At 34.7% G+C, this 24126-nt stretch overlaps 1 protein-coding gene across 2 annotated transcripts; it reads right to left on the bottom strand.

Annotated features, from left to right (window-relative positions):
- Window positions 1-20605: 20605 nt before the first annotated feature.
- LOC107621907 (uncharacterized) lies at window positions 20606-23698 on the bottom strand. Of its 2 annotated transcripts, XR_015892422.1 has the most exons (6): window positions 22997-23698; window positions 21926-21986; window positions 21754-21837; window positions 21560-21666; window positions 20886-21024; window positions 20606-20741 (listed from the first exon to the last, which is right to left on the bottom strand). XR_015892422.1 is itself a non-coding variant. In XM_088494668.1 (5 exons), the coding sequence occupies exons 1-5, from the start codon at window positions 23122-23124 to the stop codon at window positions 21018-21020; spliced, it is 387 nt and encodes a 128-aa protein (XP_088350794.1). In that variant the 5' UTR covers window positions 23125-23698; the 3' UTR covers window positions 20823-21017. The 2 variants fall into 2 exon arrangements, 1 of the variants encoding a protein (XP_088350794.1); XM_088494668.1 differs by lacking the exon at window positions 20606-20741 and having other exon boundaries at window positions 20823-21024.
- Between the last annotated feature and the right edge of the window lie 428 nt (window positions 23699-24126).

Here is a 24126-nt window from a genome sequence, read left to right as displayed (position 1 = left end):
TTAATTTACATTATATATCAACTATACATATTAGTACCAACCATTTACACAATCCAAACTTAATCCTAGGGGCATCTAGCCTAGGAATTCTCATCACACCACATGGTACTTAAATGAAACTTAAATCGTACCTTACTGATGGCAGTTCACAACCAAACTTGAATTCTCTTTTCCAAGGCCCACAAGCTTAAACCTCCACACCAAAGTTCCACAAGCAAATTGAATCTTCCCATTGTGCACTAAAATCACCAAATACACTAACATAACAAATTTCACATATATACATTAACCTAGTGTTCATGAAAATGATAAATCAAAAGGGTTAAAAGATTTCTTACCTTAACCCACTGAATTTTGTGATAAATATCACTAATGGCTCATACTAGAGCACCTCTAAATAACCAAAATCATAAGATTTCCTCAAAACTCAAACCAAATTCGAATTTAAAGAGAAAAACGAAAACTAGGCAGAGTATAGTAGAATACTAATAGTGGGAAATCATGATTCACAGTTTTCACAACTCCTCATGACTAACCAGCAAGTGCACTGGGTCGTCCAAGTAATAAACCTTATGTGATTAAGGGTCAATCCCACGGAGATTGTCGGCTTGAAGCAAGCTATGGTCATCCTTGTAAATCTCAGTCAGGCGGATTCAAATGGTTATGAGGTTTTGATAATTAAAAGATAAATAAAACATAAAATAAGATAGAGTTACTTATGTAATTCATTGGTGGGAATTTCATATAAGCGTCTGGAGATGCTTTGTTGCTTCTGAACCTTTGCTTTTCTATTGCCTTCTTCCAACCATGCGTGCTCCCTTCCATGACAAGTTGTAAGATCTTCTCAGTGAAAATAGTCCTCCACGGTTTCTGTACGGCTAATCAACTGTCGGATTTCTCGTCTCGGATGAAAAATACCAGGTACAGCTACCGCATGGCTAATCATCTGTCGGTTCCCGCTAGCATCGGAATAGGATCCATTGATTCTTTTGCACACTATCACTTGCGCCCAACATTTGTAGGTTTGAAGCTCTTTACAGTCATCCCTTCCCAAATGCTACTCGGAATACCACAGACAAGGTTTAGACTTTCCGGATCCCAGGAATGTTGTCAATGGTTCTAGCCTATACCACGAAGATACTACTCTCACGGACTCGGTCTGTGTATTAGATATATTCTTCGGTTGTTGTCCAATGACTACGTTGAACATCATGTAGACCGCTTGTGGTTGTCAGGCACGCGGATCTTGGCTAAGCGAGTAATGAAGATAGTGGGTGACTGTCACGGGTCACCCTTTCATTCTGACTTAACTGAATTAAGTATGAGAGTATATCTTGGAGAAGAAGTAGGTGTGAATTGAGAGAAAAACAATAGTACTTGCATTAATTCATGAAGAATAGCAGAGCTCCACACCTTAATCTATGGGGTGTAGAAACTCCACCGTAGAAAATACATAAGTGAAAAGAGTCTAGGCATGGCTGAATGGCTAGCCTCTCCAAGGAGGTTCTCAGATGTAAAAGTTACATATGATTCCAAAGATGGTCAAAAGACATAAAATAAATCTCTAAAAGTAGTTTTTTATACTAGACTAGTAACCTAGGGTTACAAAAATGAGTAACTAAGTACAGATAGTGCAGAAATCCACTTTCGGGACCCACTTGGTGTGTGCTTGGGCTGAGCATTGAAGCTTTTTCGTGCATAGGCTGTTCTTGGAGTTAAACGCCAGCTTTGGTGCCAGTTTGGGCGTTTAACTCCAATTCTGGTGCCAGTTTGGGCGTTTTACGCCAGGAAGTTTTAGGCTGGCTTTGAGTGCCAGTTTGGGCTATCAAATATCGGACAAAGTATGGACTATTATATATTTCTAGAAAGTCCAAGATGTCTACTTTTCAAAGCAATTAATAGCGAGCCAATTGGGCTTCTGTAACTCTAGAAAATTCACTTCGAGTGTAGGAGGGTCAGAATCCAACAGCATATGCAGTCCTTTTTCAGCCTCTAAATCAGATTTTTGCTCAAGTCCCTCAATTTCAGCCAGAAAATACCTGAAATCACAGAAAAATATACAAACTCATAGTAAAGTCCAGAAATGTAATTTTTGAATAAAAACTAATAAAAATATAATAAAAAGTAACTAAAACATACTAAAAACTATGTAAAAATAATGCCAAAAAGGGTATAAATTATCCGCTCATCACAACATCAAACTTAAATTGTTGCTTGTCCCCAAGCAACTAAAAATAAAATAGGATAAAAAGAAGAGAAAATACAATAAATTTCAAATATCAATGAAGCTCATTTCCAATTAGATGAGCGGGGCTAGTGGCTTTTTGCTTCTGAACAGTTTTGGCATCTCACTTTATCCTTTGAAGTTCAGAATGATTGGCATCCATATGAACTCAGAATTCAGATAGTGTTATTGATTCTCCTAGTTCAGTATGTTGATTCTTGAACACAGCTACTTTATGAGTCTTGGCCGTGACACTAAGCATTTTATTTTCCAGTATTACCACCGGATACATAAATGCCACAGATACATAACTGGGTGAACATTTTCAGATTGTGACTCAGCTTTGCTAAAGTCCCCAGTTAGAGGTGCCCAGAGCTCTTAAGCACACTCTTTTTTCTTTGGAGCATGACTTTAACCGCTCAGTTTCAAGCTTTTTACTTGACACCTTCACGCCATAAGCACATGGTTAGGGACAGCTTGGTTTAGCCGCTTAGGCCAGGAATTTATTCCTTTGGGCCCTCCTATCCATTAATGCTCAAAGCCTTGGATCCTTTTTACCCTTGCCTTTTGGTTTAAAGGGCTATTGGCTTTTTCTGTTTGCTTTTTCTTTAATTTTCTTTTTCGCCATTTTTTTTCTCTTTTTTTTTCGCAAGCTTTGTTTTTCACTACTTTTTCTTACTTCAAGAATCAATTTTATGATTTTTCAGATTATCAATAGCATTTCTCCTTTTTTATTATTCTTTCAAGAGCCAACAATTTTAACATTCATAAACAACAATATCAAAAATATGCACTGTTCAAACATTCATTCAGAAAACAAAAAGTATTGCCACCACATCAAAATAATTAGATTATTTTCAAGATATAATTCGAAATTCATGTACTTCTTTTTCTTTTTCAGAAAATATTTTTTCCATTTAAGAAAGGTGAATAATTCATAGGACATTTATAGCTTTAAGACATAGACACTAGACACTAATGATCATGTAATAAAGACACAAACATAGATAAAACATAAAGCATAGAAATCGAAAAATAGAAAAATAAGAACAAGAAAATTAAAGAACGGGTCCACCTTAGTGATGGCAGCTAGTTCTTCCTCTTGAAGATCTTATGGAGTGCTTGAGCTCCTCTATGTCTCTTCCTTGCCTTTGTTGCTTCTCTCTCATGGCCTTTTGGTCCTCTCTAATTTCATGGAGGATGATGGAATGCTCTTGGTGCTCCATCCTTAGTTGTCCCATGTTGGAACTCAATTCTCCTAATGAGGTGTTGATTTGCTCCCAATAATTGTGTGGAGAAAAGTGCATCCCTTGAGGTATCTCAGGGATTTCTTGATAAGAAACTTTCTCATGATCTTGTTGAGGTCCATGAGTAGGCTCTCTTGTTTGCTCCATCCTTTTCTTAGTGATGGGCTTGTCCTCTTCAATGAGGATGTCTTCCTCTATGAGAACTCCAGCTGAATTGCATAGGTGACAGATGAGATGAGGAAAGGGTAACCTTGCCAAAGTGGAGGGCTTGTCAGCCACCTTGTATAGTTCTAGAGATATGATCTCATGAACTTCTACTTCCTCTCCAATCATGATACTATGGATCATGATAGCCCGGTTTATAGTAACTTCAGACCGGTTGCTAGTAGGAATGATAGAGCGTTGGATGAACTCTAGCCATCCCCTAGCCACGGGTTTGAGGCCAGGCCTTCTCAATTGAACCGGCTTGCCTCTTGAGTCTCTCTTTCATTGAGCTCCTTCCACACAGATGTCCATGAGGACTTGGTCCAACCTTTGATCAAAGTTGACCCTTCTAGTGAAAGGATGAGGATCTCCTTACATTATTGGCAAGTTGAATGCCAACCTCACATTTTCCGGGCTAAAATCCAAGTAATTCCCCCGAACCATTGTGAGCCAATTCTTTGGGTTCGGGTTCATACCTTGGTCATGGTTCCTAGTGATCCATGCATTAGCATAGAACTCTTGAACCATTAAGATTCTGACTTGTTGGACGGGGTTGGTGAGAGTTTCCCAACCTCTTCTTTGAATCCCACGTCGGATCTCTAGATATTCACTCTTTTTTAGCATGAAGGGGACCTCAGGGATCACCTTTTTCTTTGCCACAACTTCATAGAAGTGGTCTTGATGCACTTTTGAGATGAATCTCTCCATCTTCCATGACTCAGATGTGGAAGCAATTGCCTTCCCTTTCCTCTTTCTAGAGGTTTTTCCGGCCTTAGGTGCCATGAATGGTTATGGAAAAACAAAAAGCAGAGCTTTTTCCACACCAAACTTAGAAGGTTTGCTCGTCCTCAAGAAAAAAGAAGGATAAAATGAGTAGAAGAAGAAGAAATGGAGGAGATGGAGGTGAGCAGTAGGTTCGGCCAAGGGGGGTTCAGTGTGGAAGATGTGTGAAATGGAAGGTGGTAAGGAGGGGTATTTATAGGGTAAGAGAGAGAGGGAATTCGGTTATGAAGGGGTGGGTTTGGGTGGGAAATGGTTTGAATTTGAATGGTGAGGTAGGTGGGGTTTTATGATGGATGAATGTGAGTGGTGAAGAGATTATAGAGAAGAGGGTAGGAGTTGATAGGTGAAGGGTATTTGGGGAAGAGTGTTATGGAAAGGTGTAAAGAGGAGAGAAGAAGAGGTGGGGTAGGTAGGGATCCTGTGGGGTCCACAGATCCTGAGGTGTCAAAAAATTTTTCTCCCTGCACTATTCTGGCGTTTAAACGCCCTCTGTGTGCCAATTCTGGTGTTTAACGCCAGCTCTGCTACCTTTCCTGGTGTTAAATGCCAGTCTGCTGCCCCTTTCTGGCGTTTAACGCCAACCAGACATCCTTTTCTGGCATTAAACGCCAGTCTGTCTGCCATTTCTGGCGTTTAACGCCAGCCAGATGCCAGACACCATTTTCTGGTGTTAAACACCCAGAATGCTACCAGACTGGGCGTTAAATGCCCCATTCTGCTATCCTTACTGGCGTTAAACACCGGTAAGCCTGTCCTCCAAGGTGTGATGTTTTTAATGCTATTTTTGATTACTCTTTAATTCTGTAGTTGTTTTTGTGACTTCACATGATCATCAACCTAAAGAAAACATAAAATAACAATAGAAAACAAATATATAAGTATAATTAAATAACATTGGATTGCCTCCCAATAAGTGCTTTTTTAATGTCAATAGCTTGACAGTGAGCTCTTAGAGAGCTTCACAGAGACTCAGAGCTTAGTGGTGGCCTCCCAACACCAAACTTAGAAGTTGAGTGTGGGGGCTCTGTTTGACTCTATTTTGAGAGAAGCTTTTCATGCTTCCTCTCCAAGGTTACAGAAGAAGATCCTTGAGCCTTAAACACAAGGTAGTCCTCATTCAATTGAAGGACTAACTCTCCTCTGTCCACATCAATCGCAGCTTTTGCTGCGGCTAGGAAGGGTCTTCCAAGGATAATGGATTCATCTTCTTCCTTCCCAGTGTCTAGGATTATGAAATTAGCAGGGTTATACATGCCTTCAACCTTCACTAAGACATCCTCTACAAGTCCATAAGCCTGTTTCCTTGATTTATCTGCCAATTCTAGTGAGAATTTAGCAGCTTGTACCTCAAAGATTCATAGTTTCTCCATTACAGAGAGTGGCATGAGGTTTATTCCTAATCCCAGGTTACACAAAGCCTTCTTAAAGTTCATGGTGCCTATGGTACAAGGGATTAAGAACTTTTCGGGATTCGGTTTCTTCTGAGGTAATTTCAGTTGAACCAAAGCATTCAGTTCATTGATGAGCAATGGAGGTTCATCCTCCCAAGTCTCATTACCAAATAACTTGGCATTCAGCTTCATGATTGCTCCTAGATATTGAGCAACTTGCTCTTCAATAATATCTTCATCCTCTTCAGAGGAAGAATACTCATCAGAGCTCATGAATGGCAACAGTAAGTTCAATGGAATCTCTATTATCTCTGTATGAGCCTCAGATTCCTTTGGTTCCTCATTAGGGAACTCCTTAGTGGCCAGTGGACGTCTATTGAGGTCTTCCTCACTGGAAATCACTGCCTTTTGACTCTCTCCAGGTTCGGCCGTGTGGGGCATATTGATGGCCTTGCACTCTCTCTTTGGATTCTCTTCTGTATTGCTTGGGAGAGTACTATGAGGGATTTCAGTAACTCTTTTACTCAGCTAACCCACTTGTGCCTCCAAATTTCTAATGGAGGACCTTGTTTCAGTCATAAAACTTTGAGTGGTCTTAGTTAGATAGAGACTATGGTTGCTAAGTCAGAGAGGCTCTGCTTAGAATTCTCTGTCTGTTGCTCAATAGATGATGGAAAAGGTTTGCTATTGCCAAACCTATTTCTTCCACCATTATTATTATTGAAGCCTTGTTGAGGCTTCTGTTGATCCTTCTATGAGAAATTAGGATGATTCCTCCACGAAGGATTATAGGTGTTTCCATAGGATTCTCCCATGTAATTCACCTCTTCCATTCCAGGATTCTCAGGGTCATAGGCTTCTTCTTCAGAGGAAGCTTCTTTAGTACTGCAGGATGCAGCTTGCATTCCAGTCAGACTCTGAGAAATCATATTGACTTGCTGAGTCAATATTTTGTTCTGAGCCAATATGGCATTCAGAGTATAAATCTCAAGAACTCCTTTCTTCTGAGTTGTCCCATTATTCACAGGATTTCTTTTAGAAGTGTACATGAACTGGTTATCTGCAACCATTTCAATGAGTTCCTGGGCTTCTGCAGTTGTCTTCTTCAGATGAAGGGATCCTCCAGCAGAGTGGTCTAATGACATCTTGGACAATTCAGACATACCATCATAGAATATATATAAGATGCTCCATTCTGAAAACATGTCAGAAGGACACCTTCTGATCAATTGCTTGTATCTTTCTCAAGTTTCATAGAGGGATTCACCTTCCTTCTATTTGAAGGTTTGGAATTCCACTCTAAGCTTACTCAACTTTTGAGGTGGAAAGAATTTGGCCAAGAAGGCATTGACCAACTGTTTCCAAGAGTTCAGGCTCTCTTTAGGTTGTGAGTCCAACCATATCCTAGCTCTGTGTCTTATAGCAAAGGGGAAAAGCATAAGTCTATAGACCTCTAGATTAACCCCATTGGTCTTAACAGTGTCATAGATTTGCAAGAATTTAGCTAAGAACTGATGAGGATCTTCTAATGGAAGTCCATGAAACTTGTAATTCTGCTGCATTAGAGAAACTAATTGAGGCTTAAGCTCAAAGTTGTTTGCTCCAATTGCAGGAATTGAGATGCTCGTTCCACAGAAGTTAGAAGATGGTGCAATAAAGTCACCAAGCATCTTCCTTGCATCTCCACCATTGTTGTTATTTTCGGCTGCCATAACTTCTTCTTTTTCGAAAATTTCTGTTAGGTCCTCTCCAGAGTGTTGTGCTTTAGCTTCTCTTAGCTTCCTCTTTAGAGTCTTTTCAGGTTCAGGATCAACTTCAACAAGAATGTTCTTATCCTTGTTCCTGCTCATATGTAAAAGAAGAGAACAGAAAAAGAAGAAGAATCCTCTATGTCACAGTATAGAGATTCCTTTATGTGAGTAGAAGAATGAGGTAGAGATAGAATGAGAAGAAAGATATAGAGAGAGGGAGAGGGAGAGGGTTCGAATTATAAGAAGAAGAGAAGTGTTAGTAAATAAATAAAATAAATAGAAAGAGATATGAGAGAGTTTTCGAATATAATTAAAAAGAAAAGAAAAATATTTTTGTTTTTATTTTAATTATTAGTTAGAATTCGAAATTATTAAAAGGAATAAAATAAAATTAAAATTTAAAACAATTAGTTAATTAAAAAAAATTTTGAAAAAGTGGTTAGTTGGTTTTCGAAAATTAGAGAGAGAGAAGAGTAGTTAGGTGGTTTTGAAAAAGATTTGAAAATCAATTTTGAAAAGATAAGAGGTTAGAAAAAGATTTGAAATTGAAATTTTAAAAAGATATGATTGAAATTCATTTTGAAAAATATTTGAGAAGGAAATTAAAAAGATTTGATTTTTGAAATTAAAGTTGATTACTTGACTAATAAGAAACTAAAAGATATGATTCTAGAATTTAAAAATTGAACTTTTCTTAATAGGCAAGTAACAACTTGAAATTTTTGAATCAAAATATTAAATGCTAGCAATGATTTCGAAAATTATGAGATAAAAATAAGAAAAAGATTTTGAAAATTAATTTTTAAAATTTTCAAAAATATTAAAAAATGAAAAAGATTTGATTTTGAAAAAGATTTGAAAAGATAGAATTTTAAAATTAAAATTTTTGACTTAACTAAAAAAAGATATGATTTTGAAAATTTTTTACTAATTTAATGCAAGATTTCAAAAATGCAAAAAAAAAAAAAATAGAGGAAAATATTTTTTTGATTTTTTTTTTTTTTGAATTAATGAAGAGAGAGATAAAAAACAAAATGACACAAAACATAAAATTTTAAGATCAAAACTAATAATGCATGCAAGAACACTTTGAATGTCAAGATGAACACCAAGAACACTTTGAAGATCATGATGAACATCAAGAACATATTTTTGAAAATTTTTAAGAAAAGAGAAACATGAAAGACACCAAACTTAAGAATTTTTAAGCTTTAGACACTAATAATTCAAGAATGAATATAACAAATAAGAAAAGATACAAAACAAGAAAATTTAAAGATCAAACAAGGGAAATCATCAAGAAGAACTTGAAGATCAAGAAAGAACACATGCATGAGTTTTCAAAAATTTAAAGAAAAATTAAAAGGATGCAATTGACACCAAACTTAAAATTTGACACTAGACTCAAACAAGAAACACAAAATTTTTGGTTTTTATGGTTTTATTGATTTTTTTTGTATTTTTTCGAAAATATTTTTGGAAAAGAAAATAAAGAGATACAAAATTTTCAATAAGAATTCCAGGAATCATGCAATGTTAGTCTAAAGCTTCGGTCCAAAAGAATTAGACATGGCCAAATGACCAGCCAAGCTTTAGCAGAGCATTACATACAACAGCCAAATTGATGGGAATCAAAAGGCTCCTGCAAAGATAAGTGGAAACCTCAGTCCAAAAGATTAGACATGGCTTAACAGCCAGCCAGGTTTCAACATATCTCATGAAGCTCTAGAATTCATTCTTAAAAATTCTGAAGAACACATTTTTTTGAATTTTTCGAAAACACATATTTTTTTGTTTTTATTTTTTTCAAAAATTAAAATTAAAAAGTTTTAAACATAAAATAAAATTACCTAATCTAAGCAACAAGATGAACCGTCAGTAGTCCAAACTCGAACAATCCCCTGCAACGGCACCAAAAAATTGATAGTGGGAAATCCTGATTCACACTTTTCACAACTCCCCACGATTAACCAACAAGTGCACTGGGTCGTCCAAGTAATAAACCTTACGTGAGTAAGGGGTCGATCCCACGGAGATTGTCAGCTTGAAGCAAGCTATGGTCATCCTTGTAAATCTCAGTCAGGCAGATTCAAATGGTTATGAGGTTTTGATAATTAAAAGATAAATAAAACATAAAATAAGATAGAGTTACTTATGTAATTCATTGGTGGGAATTTCAGATAAGCGTCTGGAGATGCTTTGTTGCTTCTGAACCTCTGCTTTCCTATTGCCTTCTTCCAACCATGCGTGCTCCCTTCCATGGCAAGCTGTAAGATCCTCTCAGTGAAAATGGTCCTCTACGGTTTTTGCACGGCTAATCAACTGTCAGATTTCTCGTCTCGGATGAAAAATACCAGGTACAGCTACCGCATGGCTAATCATCTGTCGGTTCCCGCTAGCGTCGGAATAGGATCCATTGATCCTTTTGCACACTGTCACTTGCGCCCAACATTCGCAGGTTTGAAGCTCTATACAGTCATCCCTTCCCAGATCCTACTCGAAATACCATAGACAAGGTTTAGACTTTCTGGATCCCAGGAATGCTGCCAATGGTTCTAGCCTATACCACGAAGATACTAATCTCACGGACTCGGTCCATGTATTAGATATCCAAGAGAATGTACTCCGACTGTTGTCCAATGACTACGTTGAACATCATGTAGACCGCTTGTGGTTGTCAGGCACGCGGATCTTGGCTAAACGAGTAATGAAGATAGTGGGTGATTGTCACGGGTCACCCCTTCATTCTGACTTAACTGAATTAAGTATGAGAGTATATCTTGGAGAAGACGTAGGCGTGAATTGAGAGAAAAATAATAGTACTTGCATTAATTCATGAAGAACAGCAGAGCTCCACACCTTAATCTATGGGGTGTAGAAACTTCACCGTAGAAAATACATAAGTGAAAAGAGTCTAGGCATGGCCGAATGGCCAGCCTCTCCAAGGAGGTTCTCAGATGTAAAAGTTACATATGATTCCAAAGATGGTCAAAAGACATAAAATAAATCTCTAAAAGTAGTTTTTATACTAGACTAGTAACCTAGGGTTACAAAAAATGAGTAACTAAGTGCAGATAGTGTAGAAATCCACTTTCGGGACCCACTTGGTGTGTGCTTGGGCTGAGCATTGAAGCTTTTTTGTGCATAGGCTGTTCTTGGAGTTAAACGCCAGCTTTGGTGCCAGTTTGGGTGTTTAACTCCAATTCTGGTGCCAGTTTGGGCGTTTTACGCCAGGAAGTTTTAGGCTGGCTTTGAGCGCCACTTTGGGCTATCAAATCGAAGACAAAGTATAGACTATTATATATTTATGGAAAGCCCAATATGTCTACTTTCCAAAGCAATTGAGAGCGCACTAATTGGGCTTCTGTAACTCCAGAAAATCCACTTCGAGTGCAGGAGGGTCAGAATCCAACAGCATTTGCAGTCCTTTTTCAGCCTCTGAATCAGATTTTTGCTCAGGTCCCTCAATTTCAGCCAGAAAATACCTAAAATCACAGAAAAATACACAAACTCATAGTAAAGTCCAGAAATGTGATTTTTGAATAAAAACTAATAAAAATATAATAAAAGTAACTAAAACATACTAAAAACTATGTAAAAATAATGCCAAAAAGGGTATAAATTATCTGCTCATCAAATACAAACCAAAAAACTTAGATAGAAACTTAGAGGATAAAAAGAGCGACGCGTGACCGCAAACGGCTCGTCAATCGAAGTTTCGGATCAAAAGTTATGGTGATTTGAAGTTTGATGTAGTTAGGATTTTCTCTCTTCTTCTTCTCTTCTCCATTTCAGCACCCCCACATTTTTTCTTTAGAGTTAATAAGCTGAAATGCTCATAACTAAGGTTTACATATGTTGGGTCTTGGGCCCATTTAGGCCCGGTTCACTTGGTTAACCTGTTGGCCCAATTTCGGGCCAAAACCTTTAATATTAGTGTTTTAAATCGTATTTTAAATATTTCTATCATCTTAAATTATAAATTCTTATTTTCTAACCATATTCACTTATAGTTAATTTATTCAGCTGCAGTATTGGATAGATCTCAACCGGTATTGCCTGTCAAATTTTCAGTGCGCATATGCAGAAAACTATGTTTTCCGACTCAGAAAAATCCACTAAGTCCAAATATCATATTTAAATTATCGAATTCCGATTGCTAAATTTTCTAACCATGTTCGCTCCTATTTAATTTATTATTTAATTAATTATGATTTGACCAGATTTTACAACTTTAATAAAATTATTTCTGAAACTAAAATCTTTAATGAATAAATAAATAGAAATTGACTCATAATAAGACTTTTCAAAATCCTGGGTCTTACATTCTACCCACCTTATAAAAATTTTTGTCCTCGAAAATTGAAGGAATACATAAGATAATATAAAGAATCGGTACTCTACTTTCTAAATGCTTTTTAGATACGTAAGAAAGTTTAACATATATATATAGATGTTAAAATACTGCATAACTATAAGATTTAATTAAATATAAGGGTAAAGTATTGTGTAAGGCAGATGATATAAGATAGGCGTTCACAAAGCAAGGCTATAGTTAATGTGGCAAAAGGCTACAAAGCAGGCTGGTATTTAAACAACAAGTAAAACGTTTGCTCACCGATCTTATACCCACTTCAGAACTTCAACTTCCAACTCCATCCAGACGCATCTCCACCATTACCAACCATACTATATCAAACAACTCGTCCGAGAGTTCTCGACCTCTTCACTCCCTTGGTACGCCCACTACCGGTCACAAGTCTAATCATGTGCAAAACTCTTTCGCATGAAAACTAAAACTCCACAGCTTCCTGTGATACTGCGCACTTTAAAACTTCACCTTTCCACCTTCACGAACAACATACTAAAGAAAATTTTCGCATGCTACGCCTAGAGGGCATACGTGACTCTAAAGCAATCCTCGAGTTTATTCAGAAAGATACAAGACCAGAGAAAAGAAGGAAAAGTAACGAGATAGTCTTCGCAAGAGTTTTGAAAGGACTGATGAAACTACAAGTAAACAAGGATGTACTAATGATGAAGAGTGCTAGGAAGAAAATCACTTTGGAAACCTCAAGAATAATACCCGAATCAAAGAAGTCCGATAGGAACGATGAAAGAAAAGGTAGTACAGTAGTTTGAACAAAATCAAGCTGAGTTAAAGCAGTATAAGATTTACAAAAGAAGAATGTCTAAAATCAAAAACAAAGCTTACAAGACTCAAAAGTAGGATTAAAATACTTTCGAATGAATTGCTCATAAGGAATGGAAACTTTTTCAAAAATCATTTCACATTCTCAAAGAAAAGGTGCACAACAACATTTTGTAAAAGAATAGAAAAAGTATAATTGTGGCATTACATTAATATATTTTCATGTTGAAATAGATTATGTAGAATTCTAAAACAAAATGAACACCAATTTGGCTAAGAGAAAAAAATATTTACTCAAACATTCAGAAAGATAGTCATGTACACAACTTAACCAAAAGCAGGCATAAGACTCGGAAGAAAATCAAGTTGCCTCACGTCAAAACAATTTCTAAGTTAAAGACAAAATAGGTAAGGTTTGAAAAAGGAAAGTCAATCGGGTTAAAGCCAAAACAATTTCCCGAAAATCCTGAAAGACATTTAGGTACTCAATCAAATAATGGTATACAGTGAAATCGTGGCAAGGTTGGAAGAAAATCAAATGTTTGTTCAAAAATTCTCAAGGTTTATATTCAAACAGGCGTGTATAAAAATTATAGCAAACATTGAAGAAGTTAAACTCCATTTAGAAAAGATAATCCAAGGTAAAAATTTGCTTATAAGTCGGTAAAGGAAATGAGTAGTGCGTTGCAAGTAGACAAGTTTCTGTTAAATAAGAAAGCTTTTCAAAACTTCATTTAAAATAGTGTATGCCAACTTCAGAACAACTTTGTCAAAGTTTAGAGAATGATTATGAATACAATTGAGTAAGAGAAAGGTTAATTTTTGAAATTTCTTTAAAAAGAATCCAAAAGTTCTTTAAAAAGGTTTGAATTAAAATTCCAAGTGTAACCTTAAAATTGTACCCTAATGAGGATACTCCGAATGCACTAGAAAGGAAAGTCAACTTGCTTTCAAGAAAGGAACTCATTTCAAAGGAAATTAAGCAGGATTCCCAAAGTTGGAAATAACGAACAAGTTTTTAGGTGATTCGATGAATTTACAGAACTTACAAAGAGAGACAACTCAATCGGTAATGATATCTTAGAGATTTTCAAGGATCTTTTTGATGTATCAAACAATTCAAAAATACATCAAAGAACACATGAGTGAAGATAAAGGGTTTTAAACAAATGAGGCAGTTATTTCAAGGAATTACAAACAGACATATACGGGTAAGATCAAACGAGAACGCATATGAACAAGAGGGCGGGATTGGAAGATAATAAAATTAGTTCCCAAGGAAGAAATCGCAAACAAGAACCTCAACGCACATCAAGAAAGAACAAGCCACGTAACATTCACAGAGTTCGAGACACCTAACCGAGTAACATCGAGAATTAACTCCTAATGTTCTCAAAATTTGCAATTCGCTTTACCCAAAACTTGTATATCATCTATGATAACCCATTAGTGCTATCATATACATAATTCACTAGTATTAAGATGGCAAACTTAATATCCGGAATTATGCAATGCAAGACTAATGCCATTAATCAATAGACTGTCATGTTCATAAAGCTCTAATTCTTGTTATGCGAACAAAACCTACTACATGACAAACGCTCAGAGTATGCAATTGAAGCATAGTCGGTCCATTCCTTAGACCGCTCTGATACCATAATGTAACACCCTAACTATCAAAATGTCATGCTTCCGGCTGTGCTACTATGATAGATTGGGTATTACGACGATTCTTATAATATTTAATACTAAAATATGAGCCTGTTTAAAACTTAAATCGTATTACAACTCAAAAGACTTTTTAATAGATACATACATCCATACAAATATCAATATTTACAAAGGATACATATATATATACATATTAATAATTTTACAAGCATTATCTAATACAATTTCTATCCCTCTTACAGAATGTATAAAGATAAAGGCAAGGGAAAACATAATATCTAAAAACAATACAATACATCATATAAATAGAAAACAGAATAAACTCTTCATGACTTCCTCGTCCATATCCTGAAAAGGAAACACCTGTAGAGGAGTGAGAACATCATCCTCGAAAGGGTTCTCACTATAGGGTTGCAGAATTACTATAATAGGATACGTGAAAATAAAATTGTTACAGTGATTAATAACCGCCTTATGCATCTTTTTAAAACCAAAGATTTACCATTAAAATTCTGAAATCTTTTCTGAAGGAGGAAACTATTATTTCTTCAAAATTCAAAAGCCTTTCAAAAGGTTTTTCTTAAATAGCATGAATGACCAACCTGTTCCAAGCATAGGTTCATTAAGTCTATGCTGAACCAGTTTAGTTTTTCATACTTTTCTAAACCAGAAACACAAACCAAACATGGCCTTCGGCCCACTTCATGATCAACCACGGCCCTAGGCCCAAATAATCCAAACAACAACTAATCCATCACAATCCAATAGAGCTTTAGTCCCAAACACAAGTAGGAAAGTTCAAGCACAAACAAACAGTTACTTCAAGTAGAGCAAATAGCAATTAAACATAATTAATCACATAGGCAAACTAAGTACAACATGCACACCCAAACAATGTCACATAGATGTATATGATGCTTGCCTATCCTAGTGGCTAATGAGTCTCATCTGTCGATTCTGAAGCCAACCTGACAAGTCCTGGTAGCTAACCATTGGACTGTCCCCCTGTCGTGCATTCCCTACTCGAGTAATTCTCAAAGATAAACATATAACACCCTCACTAGTGTTTATCCATGGGGGCAAGCTCGTCCGGAAATTTCAAAGTGTCCCATTCCTCAAATAATTTCAGGATCAAAAGCCACTTTTCCTCAAACGTAAATTCTCCTTTTTAAAATAAGGTCAATCTCCACAACATCTTTCCAAACATTTCAGAAACCACACCAAATCAAAAGCCGTTTCCGAGAGATTCAAAATCATTCATTCTAAAACAGGATTTGGTAACAAAAGTTCCTCAGCAGAGTCTCAAGTCCTTTAGGGGAGAATGACATAACTCATTTCCTCAAACTCGTCTAAAGTCCTTAAAACCTTGGATTCCTGATGTGAGTAATAAGGATAGAATCTAAGTTCTTTTACTCAGAACACAAGTACTCAGAACACATTTGCAAAACCATTTCTTTTATTAAACCCAAAAACAATTCTCAACCTCATATTAAAAATCTGAAATGTTCCCAACGGCTCGGAAATCATTTTAGTTTTTCTAAACTAGAAATTTAAAGGATACTTTAACCTTTCTTAAAATGTCAAAAAATGGGATTTATCAATCGAAATCCAAGTTCTTTCAAAGTCACTAAAACTCCTCTAAGTAAAAATCCTTAAATCAAATTCAATTACATAAACCCTTTTCACCTTTAAAACAGCTTTAAAGTAAAGTCTCTTCCAAATTGAAATCCACAAGTTAAATTCAGAGACATAAATCCTTTTCACATTCAAAACGGCTTAAAACATAACTTTTATTTAAATGTCTTACACCAAAAAATATAATACCTTTCTTAAGAAGTAACACTAAATCATAGTTCTCTTTTCAATGAGTCTTTTCAATGAGTCATTTCAAAACATAATTCATAAATTTCTCAAATAATTCAAGTAAAATAGTAAAAGCCTTTAACTCATAATTTTCCAAATAACATTTCAATAGAGTACGGATTCCATAGAAATTTTGGCAGCACCTCCCCTAAAACTTGGACCTTGCTACCCTCTCCGGGTCCCAACTAAACCATTCCACAACCCTCTTTAAAGGGTTCAAAACCAAATCAGCTCAAAATCCAAATGAATCCAAAGGTGCATACCATTTTCATATTTCAAGAAAACCAATTCAAACTCCAATCAATTTCCAACAGGTTAAACTCGATTTCAAAGCTTTTACAAAAATAACTTTAAAGAAGCATTTCAAGAACAATCTGTTTCACAAAACCGAACAAATTCAGCCAAACAAGCATTCATATTCACCCAAGACAACCAACAATACATAAGACTTATACAATCACTCAAAGATACATTTTCTCACATCAATATCCATATATAATAATTCAAATTTATAGAGTGTAGTTTTCTGAAAAGTCCCCTACCTCGATAAGTAAAACCATAATCCAAGTGCCTCACAGAAATCCTTTCGTCTCGACCCAAATTGACGACAACCAAAACCTCAGCTCCGCTTGCTTTCTCAGAAGCAGAAACAACCTCAAACACGACGTGCAAACTCGGTTTCTAATTCCTAAAACATTAATATTATGGAAAATCTTAAAACATATAATGGAAAACTAATTGCAAGAATTCCAAGATAGAGACACTTACTGGAATAAAAGGAACGGCGCAGCAGCCACAACAACACTTACACGACACGCAACATTAAAACTCAAACCTATGTTACTAAACCTCAAAGTCTTTAACCAAACATAACCGAACACTAACGCAGGGGTGTTCGAAACGTAAATACTTACGGAAATGACAAAACGAAGTAGCGGCGGGCTCTGAACTAGTTTGGCAGCGGCCCCGGCAGCCACCTCAAGCGACAGCAACGACTGGACTCCAGCGATGGTGACTGAAACCCACATGCAGAGACGATAAAGTTTTCAGAATCTTAAATGAATGAAACCAAACTCAAAAACCCTTACCAGCAAAGTTTTTCGACGACGACAGCGGGGTTTCAAGCGACAGAAGCGGCGGTGGCTGGCGCAGGTCTCCCTTCTCACCTCTGCTCCCGTGGTTTCTCTCTCTCTCTTTTACTCTGTGCGACTGGACGGCCTTCTTCTCGACAGCACGGCGGCGCAACTTCATGCAGCGGGTCGCGCTCCTCGCATCATTGACCACGTCCTCCTCGCTCAGAGTCGCATGATCTCTCTCTCCTCTGGGCTCCCTCCTCTGTGACAGCAATGGCGGCGACAACACAGGCCCCTCACGCGCGGCGATTCAGTGGCAGCAACAGCATGGTGACGGCACGAACAAGCCTTCCCTCTCCCATCCTTCTCCGTTCGGCTCTCCCTTCCCTCTTCTCTCTTCCCTTTCTTCCTGTGTGTGTGCGTTTGTGTTCGTTGGGGGCAGAAGGGAAATGTGGGGGGAAGTGGGGTGTGCGGCTGGATGGTGAGGGTCCGTGTGTGTATGTGTTGAAAATTAGGGTTTGGGTAAAATTAGGTTTTAGGGTAATTTTGTAATTTTTAAAAAAACTAGGGATAATTTAGTAATTGAAAGCCACTTTAATTAAACAATAATTATATATAAAAATATCGTTTATTCATCAACTTGCAAATATATATGTCTTCCAATTTAAAACATAATATAATATACTTAATTTTTTTTATTCATAAAAATGAAAGTATTGAACCCCACATCTCAATTATTTAAATCACATCATATAGAAATTCTTATTATTTTACAACCGCTAAACTTTATAATTTAAATATAAAAATTATTCAATAATTATAAAATTATATAGAAATTCTAGTTTAATTATCGAAATTTGATCTAATTGATTTTAATAAAATAATTTCTAAAACTAAAGTCTTTAATAAATAAATAAATTAAAATTGACTCATAATAAGACTTTTCAAAAATTTTGGGTCTTACAGTTGGGCCAAGTTTGTAGAGAATGATTCAATTGGAGAGTTGTTACCAAGTATATTATGGGATTGAAGTATATATTTGGGTATAGATATGAACAATATTCCTGTTTGAGTTAGAACTGTAAAGTTGGAACTGGGATAAGTTGTTGAGTGAGAATCACATTATCTTTTTAAATAAATATCTTTTTTCTAAAAATATAGGGAATAAATTTATAACTTTAACGTTGTATGTGTAAGGAAAAAAAATTTAAGAACCAATAGAAAGAAGAGAGAGTAGAGAGAATCTCAATTAGGATCAAAGAGAAAAGAAATCAATCACTAAAATTTTTCATTATTAGCATTACATTCTTACTATATCTATTTATTAGATCCATTACTAGTAAAATTATTTTTATTGAGTCATGGCTCACTTTTTATTCCTTACATTACATTCATCTTAATGATAATATTGCTCTCAAATTACGATTTTTCACAAATGTTTCGACAAATTTATTTTCAAAACGTTTACAATTTAAATGTTACACTTGCTGAGATTGAATTAACTAAAACGATCAAAACTAACTTGTACAAATATAATCTAATTTCTAACAAGTAGATAATAAAAATGTTTTTGGTTCTTAATGCTATGTGCCTCCTTAACATTTTGAAGAATTTTAGAAATAGTTACATATATACTTACATGTTGATTAACAGAATTCTTAATCTCAGGATATATTCCAACCACTTTAGGGGCATCCAAATGCAATGGATATAAACTCTTCAAAAGTGATAATTGAAAATTTTTCTGAAAAAGACTCCAAAAATAAAATCGAGTTTCTTTAAAAAATGCCCAACTTGATGTTGGTATATCTTCGACAAATAATAATAATAATAATAATAATAATAATAATAATAATAATAATAATAATAATAATAAGAAGGTTTAATTATTCAGTTGGTTTCTATAGTTTTATCAAATTTTCAATTAGGTTCTTATATTTTTTTTTCAATTGGGTTTCTACACTTTTTTAATTTTTTAATTACGTCATTTTTATGTTAAAAATGTTAAAATTAACATAATATTTTTACCAAAATACATGCCGTCAAAGATTTAATTAAATTTTTAATTATAAATACCTTAAATTTGTAAAGAAATATTTAGATAACTCTAATATTTTTTACACTAGGAATGATTTAATTAAAAAATTAAAACAATGTAAGGATCTAATTGAAAGGAAAAAAAGTATAGAAACCTAATTAAAAATTTAGTAAAACTATAGAGACCAATAGAATAATTAAACTTAATAATAATAATAATAATAATAATAATAATAATAATAATAATAATAATAATAATAATAATAGTTTTATTATTATTTTAAAATTTAACTTATTCTATTACTATTAGAAAATTTAATATTACTGACGGTGAAATATCCGTTAGTTATTTTATTATTGATAATTTTAAAACCTATTTTATTAGTACTGTGACTGTTAGAAATAATCATTATTAACACAACTAGAAAATGGATTAATACAGACGAATTTAATCTTTATTACAGACGGATTTTTGGTTACCGACGGATTTTGTCCCTCTGTAAAAGCCCGTCGGAAATTATTTACCGACAGATTTTTTTTCCGTCAAAAAATTACAGACGGATTTTTACGAGTTACCGACGGATTTTCCCTCTGTAAATTTTCTGTCCATTTCCCAAAGGCGACGAACTTTCCGACGGATTTTCCGTCTGTAATTACAGACGGATTTTCTGACGGATTTTCCGTCTGTAATTACAGACAGATTTTCAGAAGGATTTTCCGTCTGTAATTATAGACGGATTTTCCGACGGATTTTCCGTCTGTAATTACAGACAGATTTTCCGACGGATTTTCCGTCTGTAATTTGAACATTGGAAAATATCTCACACTATGATTACAGACAGAAAATCCGTCTGTAAATCCGTCGGTAAGGTAAAATAAAATTTTTTTAAAATTTTTCCATTGCAAAATGAATACTTTAGGTTTATTTTTTAAATTTTCTCCATCAAACACACTGTAAATTAAAAAAAAAAAAAGAGGCCAAAAATTAAATAGATAAACATAATATTCATTACATGATACCTATAAAATTGGATGTTATTTTCAACATCATTGACCAATATCTCACTATCTCAATAAAAAGATACCCAAAAAAATAAACCATTGACAGAACTATAACTATTTACATTACTCATTGACACTACTAGTTCCCTCATTTTCAACAATTTAAACAAACAAGATTTTATATTGATCCTATTCCTTTTAGATTGCATGATGGTGACTTGCTCAGAGCCATTGATAAATACACTTTCTGGATCTCCTTGTGGTTCTGTGATTCCAACAGTAGCAGCCATGTTTGATGTTTCTTCTCTTCTTTGCTTGCTTGGTTTCTTCAATTTCATCAACCCTGGTTTCATTCAAAACAGTAGAATTCATCTAATGTTCACATGGCATTTGTTAATGAGACTATGTGATATTATAAGTCAGAAGAAGAATGAGGGAACTGGCCTAGAAAACACTTGCTTCTTAGAGTAAAAAACTATATACTCACCAAATGCTTATGCCATGTCATTCCTAAGAGGCCATCTCTGTCAGTGAATGCACGTTCAGCCATCATAAGTCTATCATTCACATCTCACTTTCATTTGGTACTCTTTTCATGTTCTCCAACCTTTACTTGCTTCTATTTCCTGAACAAAAAGAAAAACAAAACAAAAGAAAAGAAAACACTTTATTATATGATAGTTGTTATTTTAAGAACTTGTATTTGTTTTAACAACTTAAGTTAATCCTTCTGAACAAGTTATATATGAACATTTTTTCCAATAGAAACGGCTTATATCAGCAGTCTTGATTTGCATATACGCTGTTGGAAGACTTCCAGATTTACTTGACATCTATTTTACAATTTATATTATAAGAAGCACAATCATCAATCCCCTTCTCTCTCACCCCTTCCTCTCTTTCACAAAACAACAAAAGGGAAAGGGACAGAGAGCCTGTTCACTGTTTCAATGAACAAATGATTCTTTTTCTTTTGTCTCAAGGGAACAGTATCCAGACCTTATTACCAAAACTCAACGAATCAGGCCAGACTCTGAAGAGAATATGGATCACTTAGTTTATTTATTTATTTTTTCATTAAATGCATGAAATTGAAAGAAAACTGGACAAAATTGAAACCAAATTCAATACACCAAAGATGAAATTGAGACAAACTCTCACCTTTGGATAGCCCAGTAACGCATATAACAAGACCAGCAAAAGGAGCATTTGATCGAATATGTGGGGAGGACGAAACAGAAGACATTGGCTCCAATGGCTGCAGAGCTCTGAACAAAGACATATGTGAGGTCGGCTACAACTGAGATGGAGTTTAATGTGACATAAACTGAAAAAGGAAATTGAATGCCACCAACCTGCAACATGCCTATGAAACATAGGATCTCCAAATTTCTGCATCCAGATGAAATCATCATACAGTGAGTGGTATACTGGATAATCTGCAAAATTCACAAAGAAACAAAGCTTGAGAATACATTTCAAAAGGAAAGAAAAATCAAATGGTTGTAGAAGACAGGGAGAACGCACGGCATAACCATAGCCCCTAGGAGTGAAATTGCGAGACCAGTAGCACGGCTTCCTTTTAGTTCTGGCACAAAAAGACCCTTCAAAACTTCTTTAGCAATAGGTTTTGCACATCCAAGCTCAGCAAAAAAGCATGCAGCAATTGTAAATACTAGAAATGCAATCAAGAATTCAAGTTTTCTAACCTGTTTCAATAATAACATAGAAACGGGCTCATATTGTTGTTATATAGATAGATAGTACCTAATATAACATGCAATGACGACCATAAAAGATCTTAGTAAGTAAAATAATAGCCAATATGATCTTTTATCTATTAACATGCAATGACGACCATTAAATTATGTAAAATTACTCAGTAAGTCCTTGTAGTTTCACCAAAATTCAATTGTTAAACTATCTATTATCTCTGAGCTTTCACAAGTTTACACTTACTAACTCAAAATACAAGCTAATGCTCACACAGTCTTTTATAATAAATTTGTACTAGTTTAACTAAGATCTAAAAAGATCAGTGATCCTATCAAAGAATTAATGGGAAGCACAGGCATTAATGGCGTTAAAAGTTAAACAGCCAATATACACACTCAAAGCTAATAATTATACTCTTAAAGCACTAACAGGTTTGTCTAATCAAGAATCTTAAAGCTAATAATTATACTCTTAAAGCTAATAATTTGTGCATTGATGAGTCCAGAAAATGAGTCCAGAGTGCTTAATAAACTATTCTGATCTAAATTTCAAACCAAACTGTAAGAAAGAGATTAAAAACAACAAGAAAGAATATGAAGCTTCCTAAATTTCAGAAAAGGGACAAGAAAAAAATTCCAGTGGTGCTTTAAACATACAAATTAAGAAGAATATATGTAAAGAACAATATAAGCTAAAACAATACAAGCTAAAAATGATTACCCTATTAAAAATCAATATCATCATTAAAGTCTGCAACATCATCATCATCATTTTTATTTGCCCCAGAACTAGAGCCAAATGGACAATTCAACAAGTACTATTTCATTTATCATACAATACCCTAGAAATCAATGAAATTTATAACACAATAATTGCACTAACCTTAACTCCAAGCAAAAAGTTGAAGGGATTAGACCAAAAATCTCTGAGCAAACACAAATATGAGAACACAAAATGTTAGATGGACTTGATAACAGGGTAGCACCTGAAACAGGGTAGCGAATATACATTAATTTATGTAGTGAAGGAAGAAGAGATATATATGTAGGAAAGAGATATATATGTAGTGAAGGGAGAAGAGATTTAATTATATCTATGCAGAAAACCCATCTCACTTTGGGTGTTTGGCTTTGTGTTTCAATTGTATAAACTAAGTTCTGCTTATCAGCTGAGTAAATTTGAGGATATAATTTCTTAAATATTAATGAACCAAAATTTTTAACATAAATATCAATAAGTTAATATATTTTCTACTATTTCAGTTTTGTTGACTGTTCCAACAAGATTGCAAATAAAAGTTTTTTTTTTATTATTTTACAGATAGTGCCTACAAAATTAGGTGGCTGCAAAATTAAAGAATAATACATAAAATAATAAATATTTGTATTTTTATGTAAAGTAGTAAATATATAATTTTTTTATTTATTTAAAAAGAAGGCAACTATGACACCAACGTAATTTTATATAAAATTAATAAATTAAAATAATAATGATGATATGATGAAACATGAAAGTAGAGAGTGAAGATGTGTTAAAAGCTTTTTCATGTGCTGAGGTCAGGGGCGTGTGTGGTCCTTAATTGTTGCTTCTTTTCCTTCTCCAATTTGCTATGTCAAAACCCTTTGCTTCTACAATTCATTGTTTCTTAATCACTAATACAACCATTTATAAATAAAAACTACCATTAAGTAAAGCTAATTATATGTAAATCACACACTCAATAGCACTATTACATCATCTACATAGAAAAAGGGTTATGAAGATAGATCCAATGCAAGCAATGAAGCAACAAAACTTGAACATGTTCAGCCAATCAGAGCTTGATATCTTCATGGTAACTAACAATAAATATATGCAGAAAAGTTATCAGTTCTGTTATAACTATCCTAACTTCTTATCTCTGTAACAAACTATACAAAGAAAATGGATTAAGCAAATAGAGAATTTTAAGACTTCCTTCAACAAGCAAGCAACCATATTGTTTATAACTACTTACTTCTGAGTCCTGCAAG

The sequence above is a fragment of the Arachis ipaensis genome, chromosome B10 (assembly GCF_059453495.1).
Source record: "Arachis ipaensis isolate K30076 ecotype BB chromosome B10, ASM5945349v1, whole genome shotgun sequence".
Classification (NCBI taxonomy): domain Eukaryota; kingdom Viridiplantae; phylum Streptophyta; class Magnoliopsida; order Fabales; family Fabaceae; genus Arachis; species Arachis ipaensis.
This window is presented reverse-complemented; position numbering and strand designations above follow the sequence as displayed.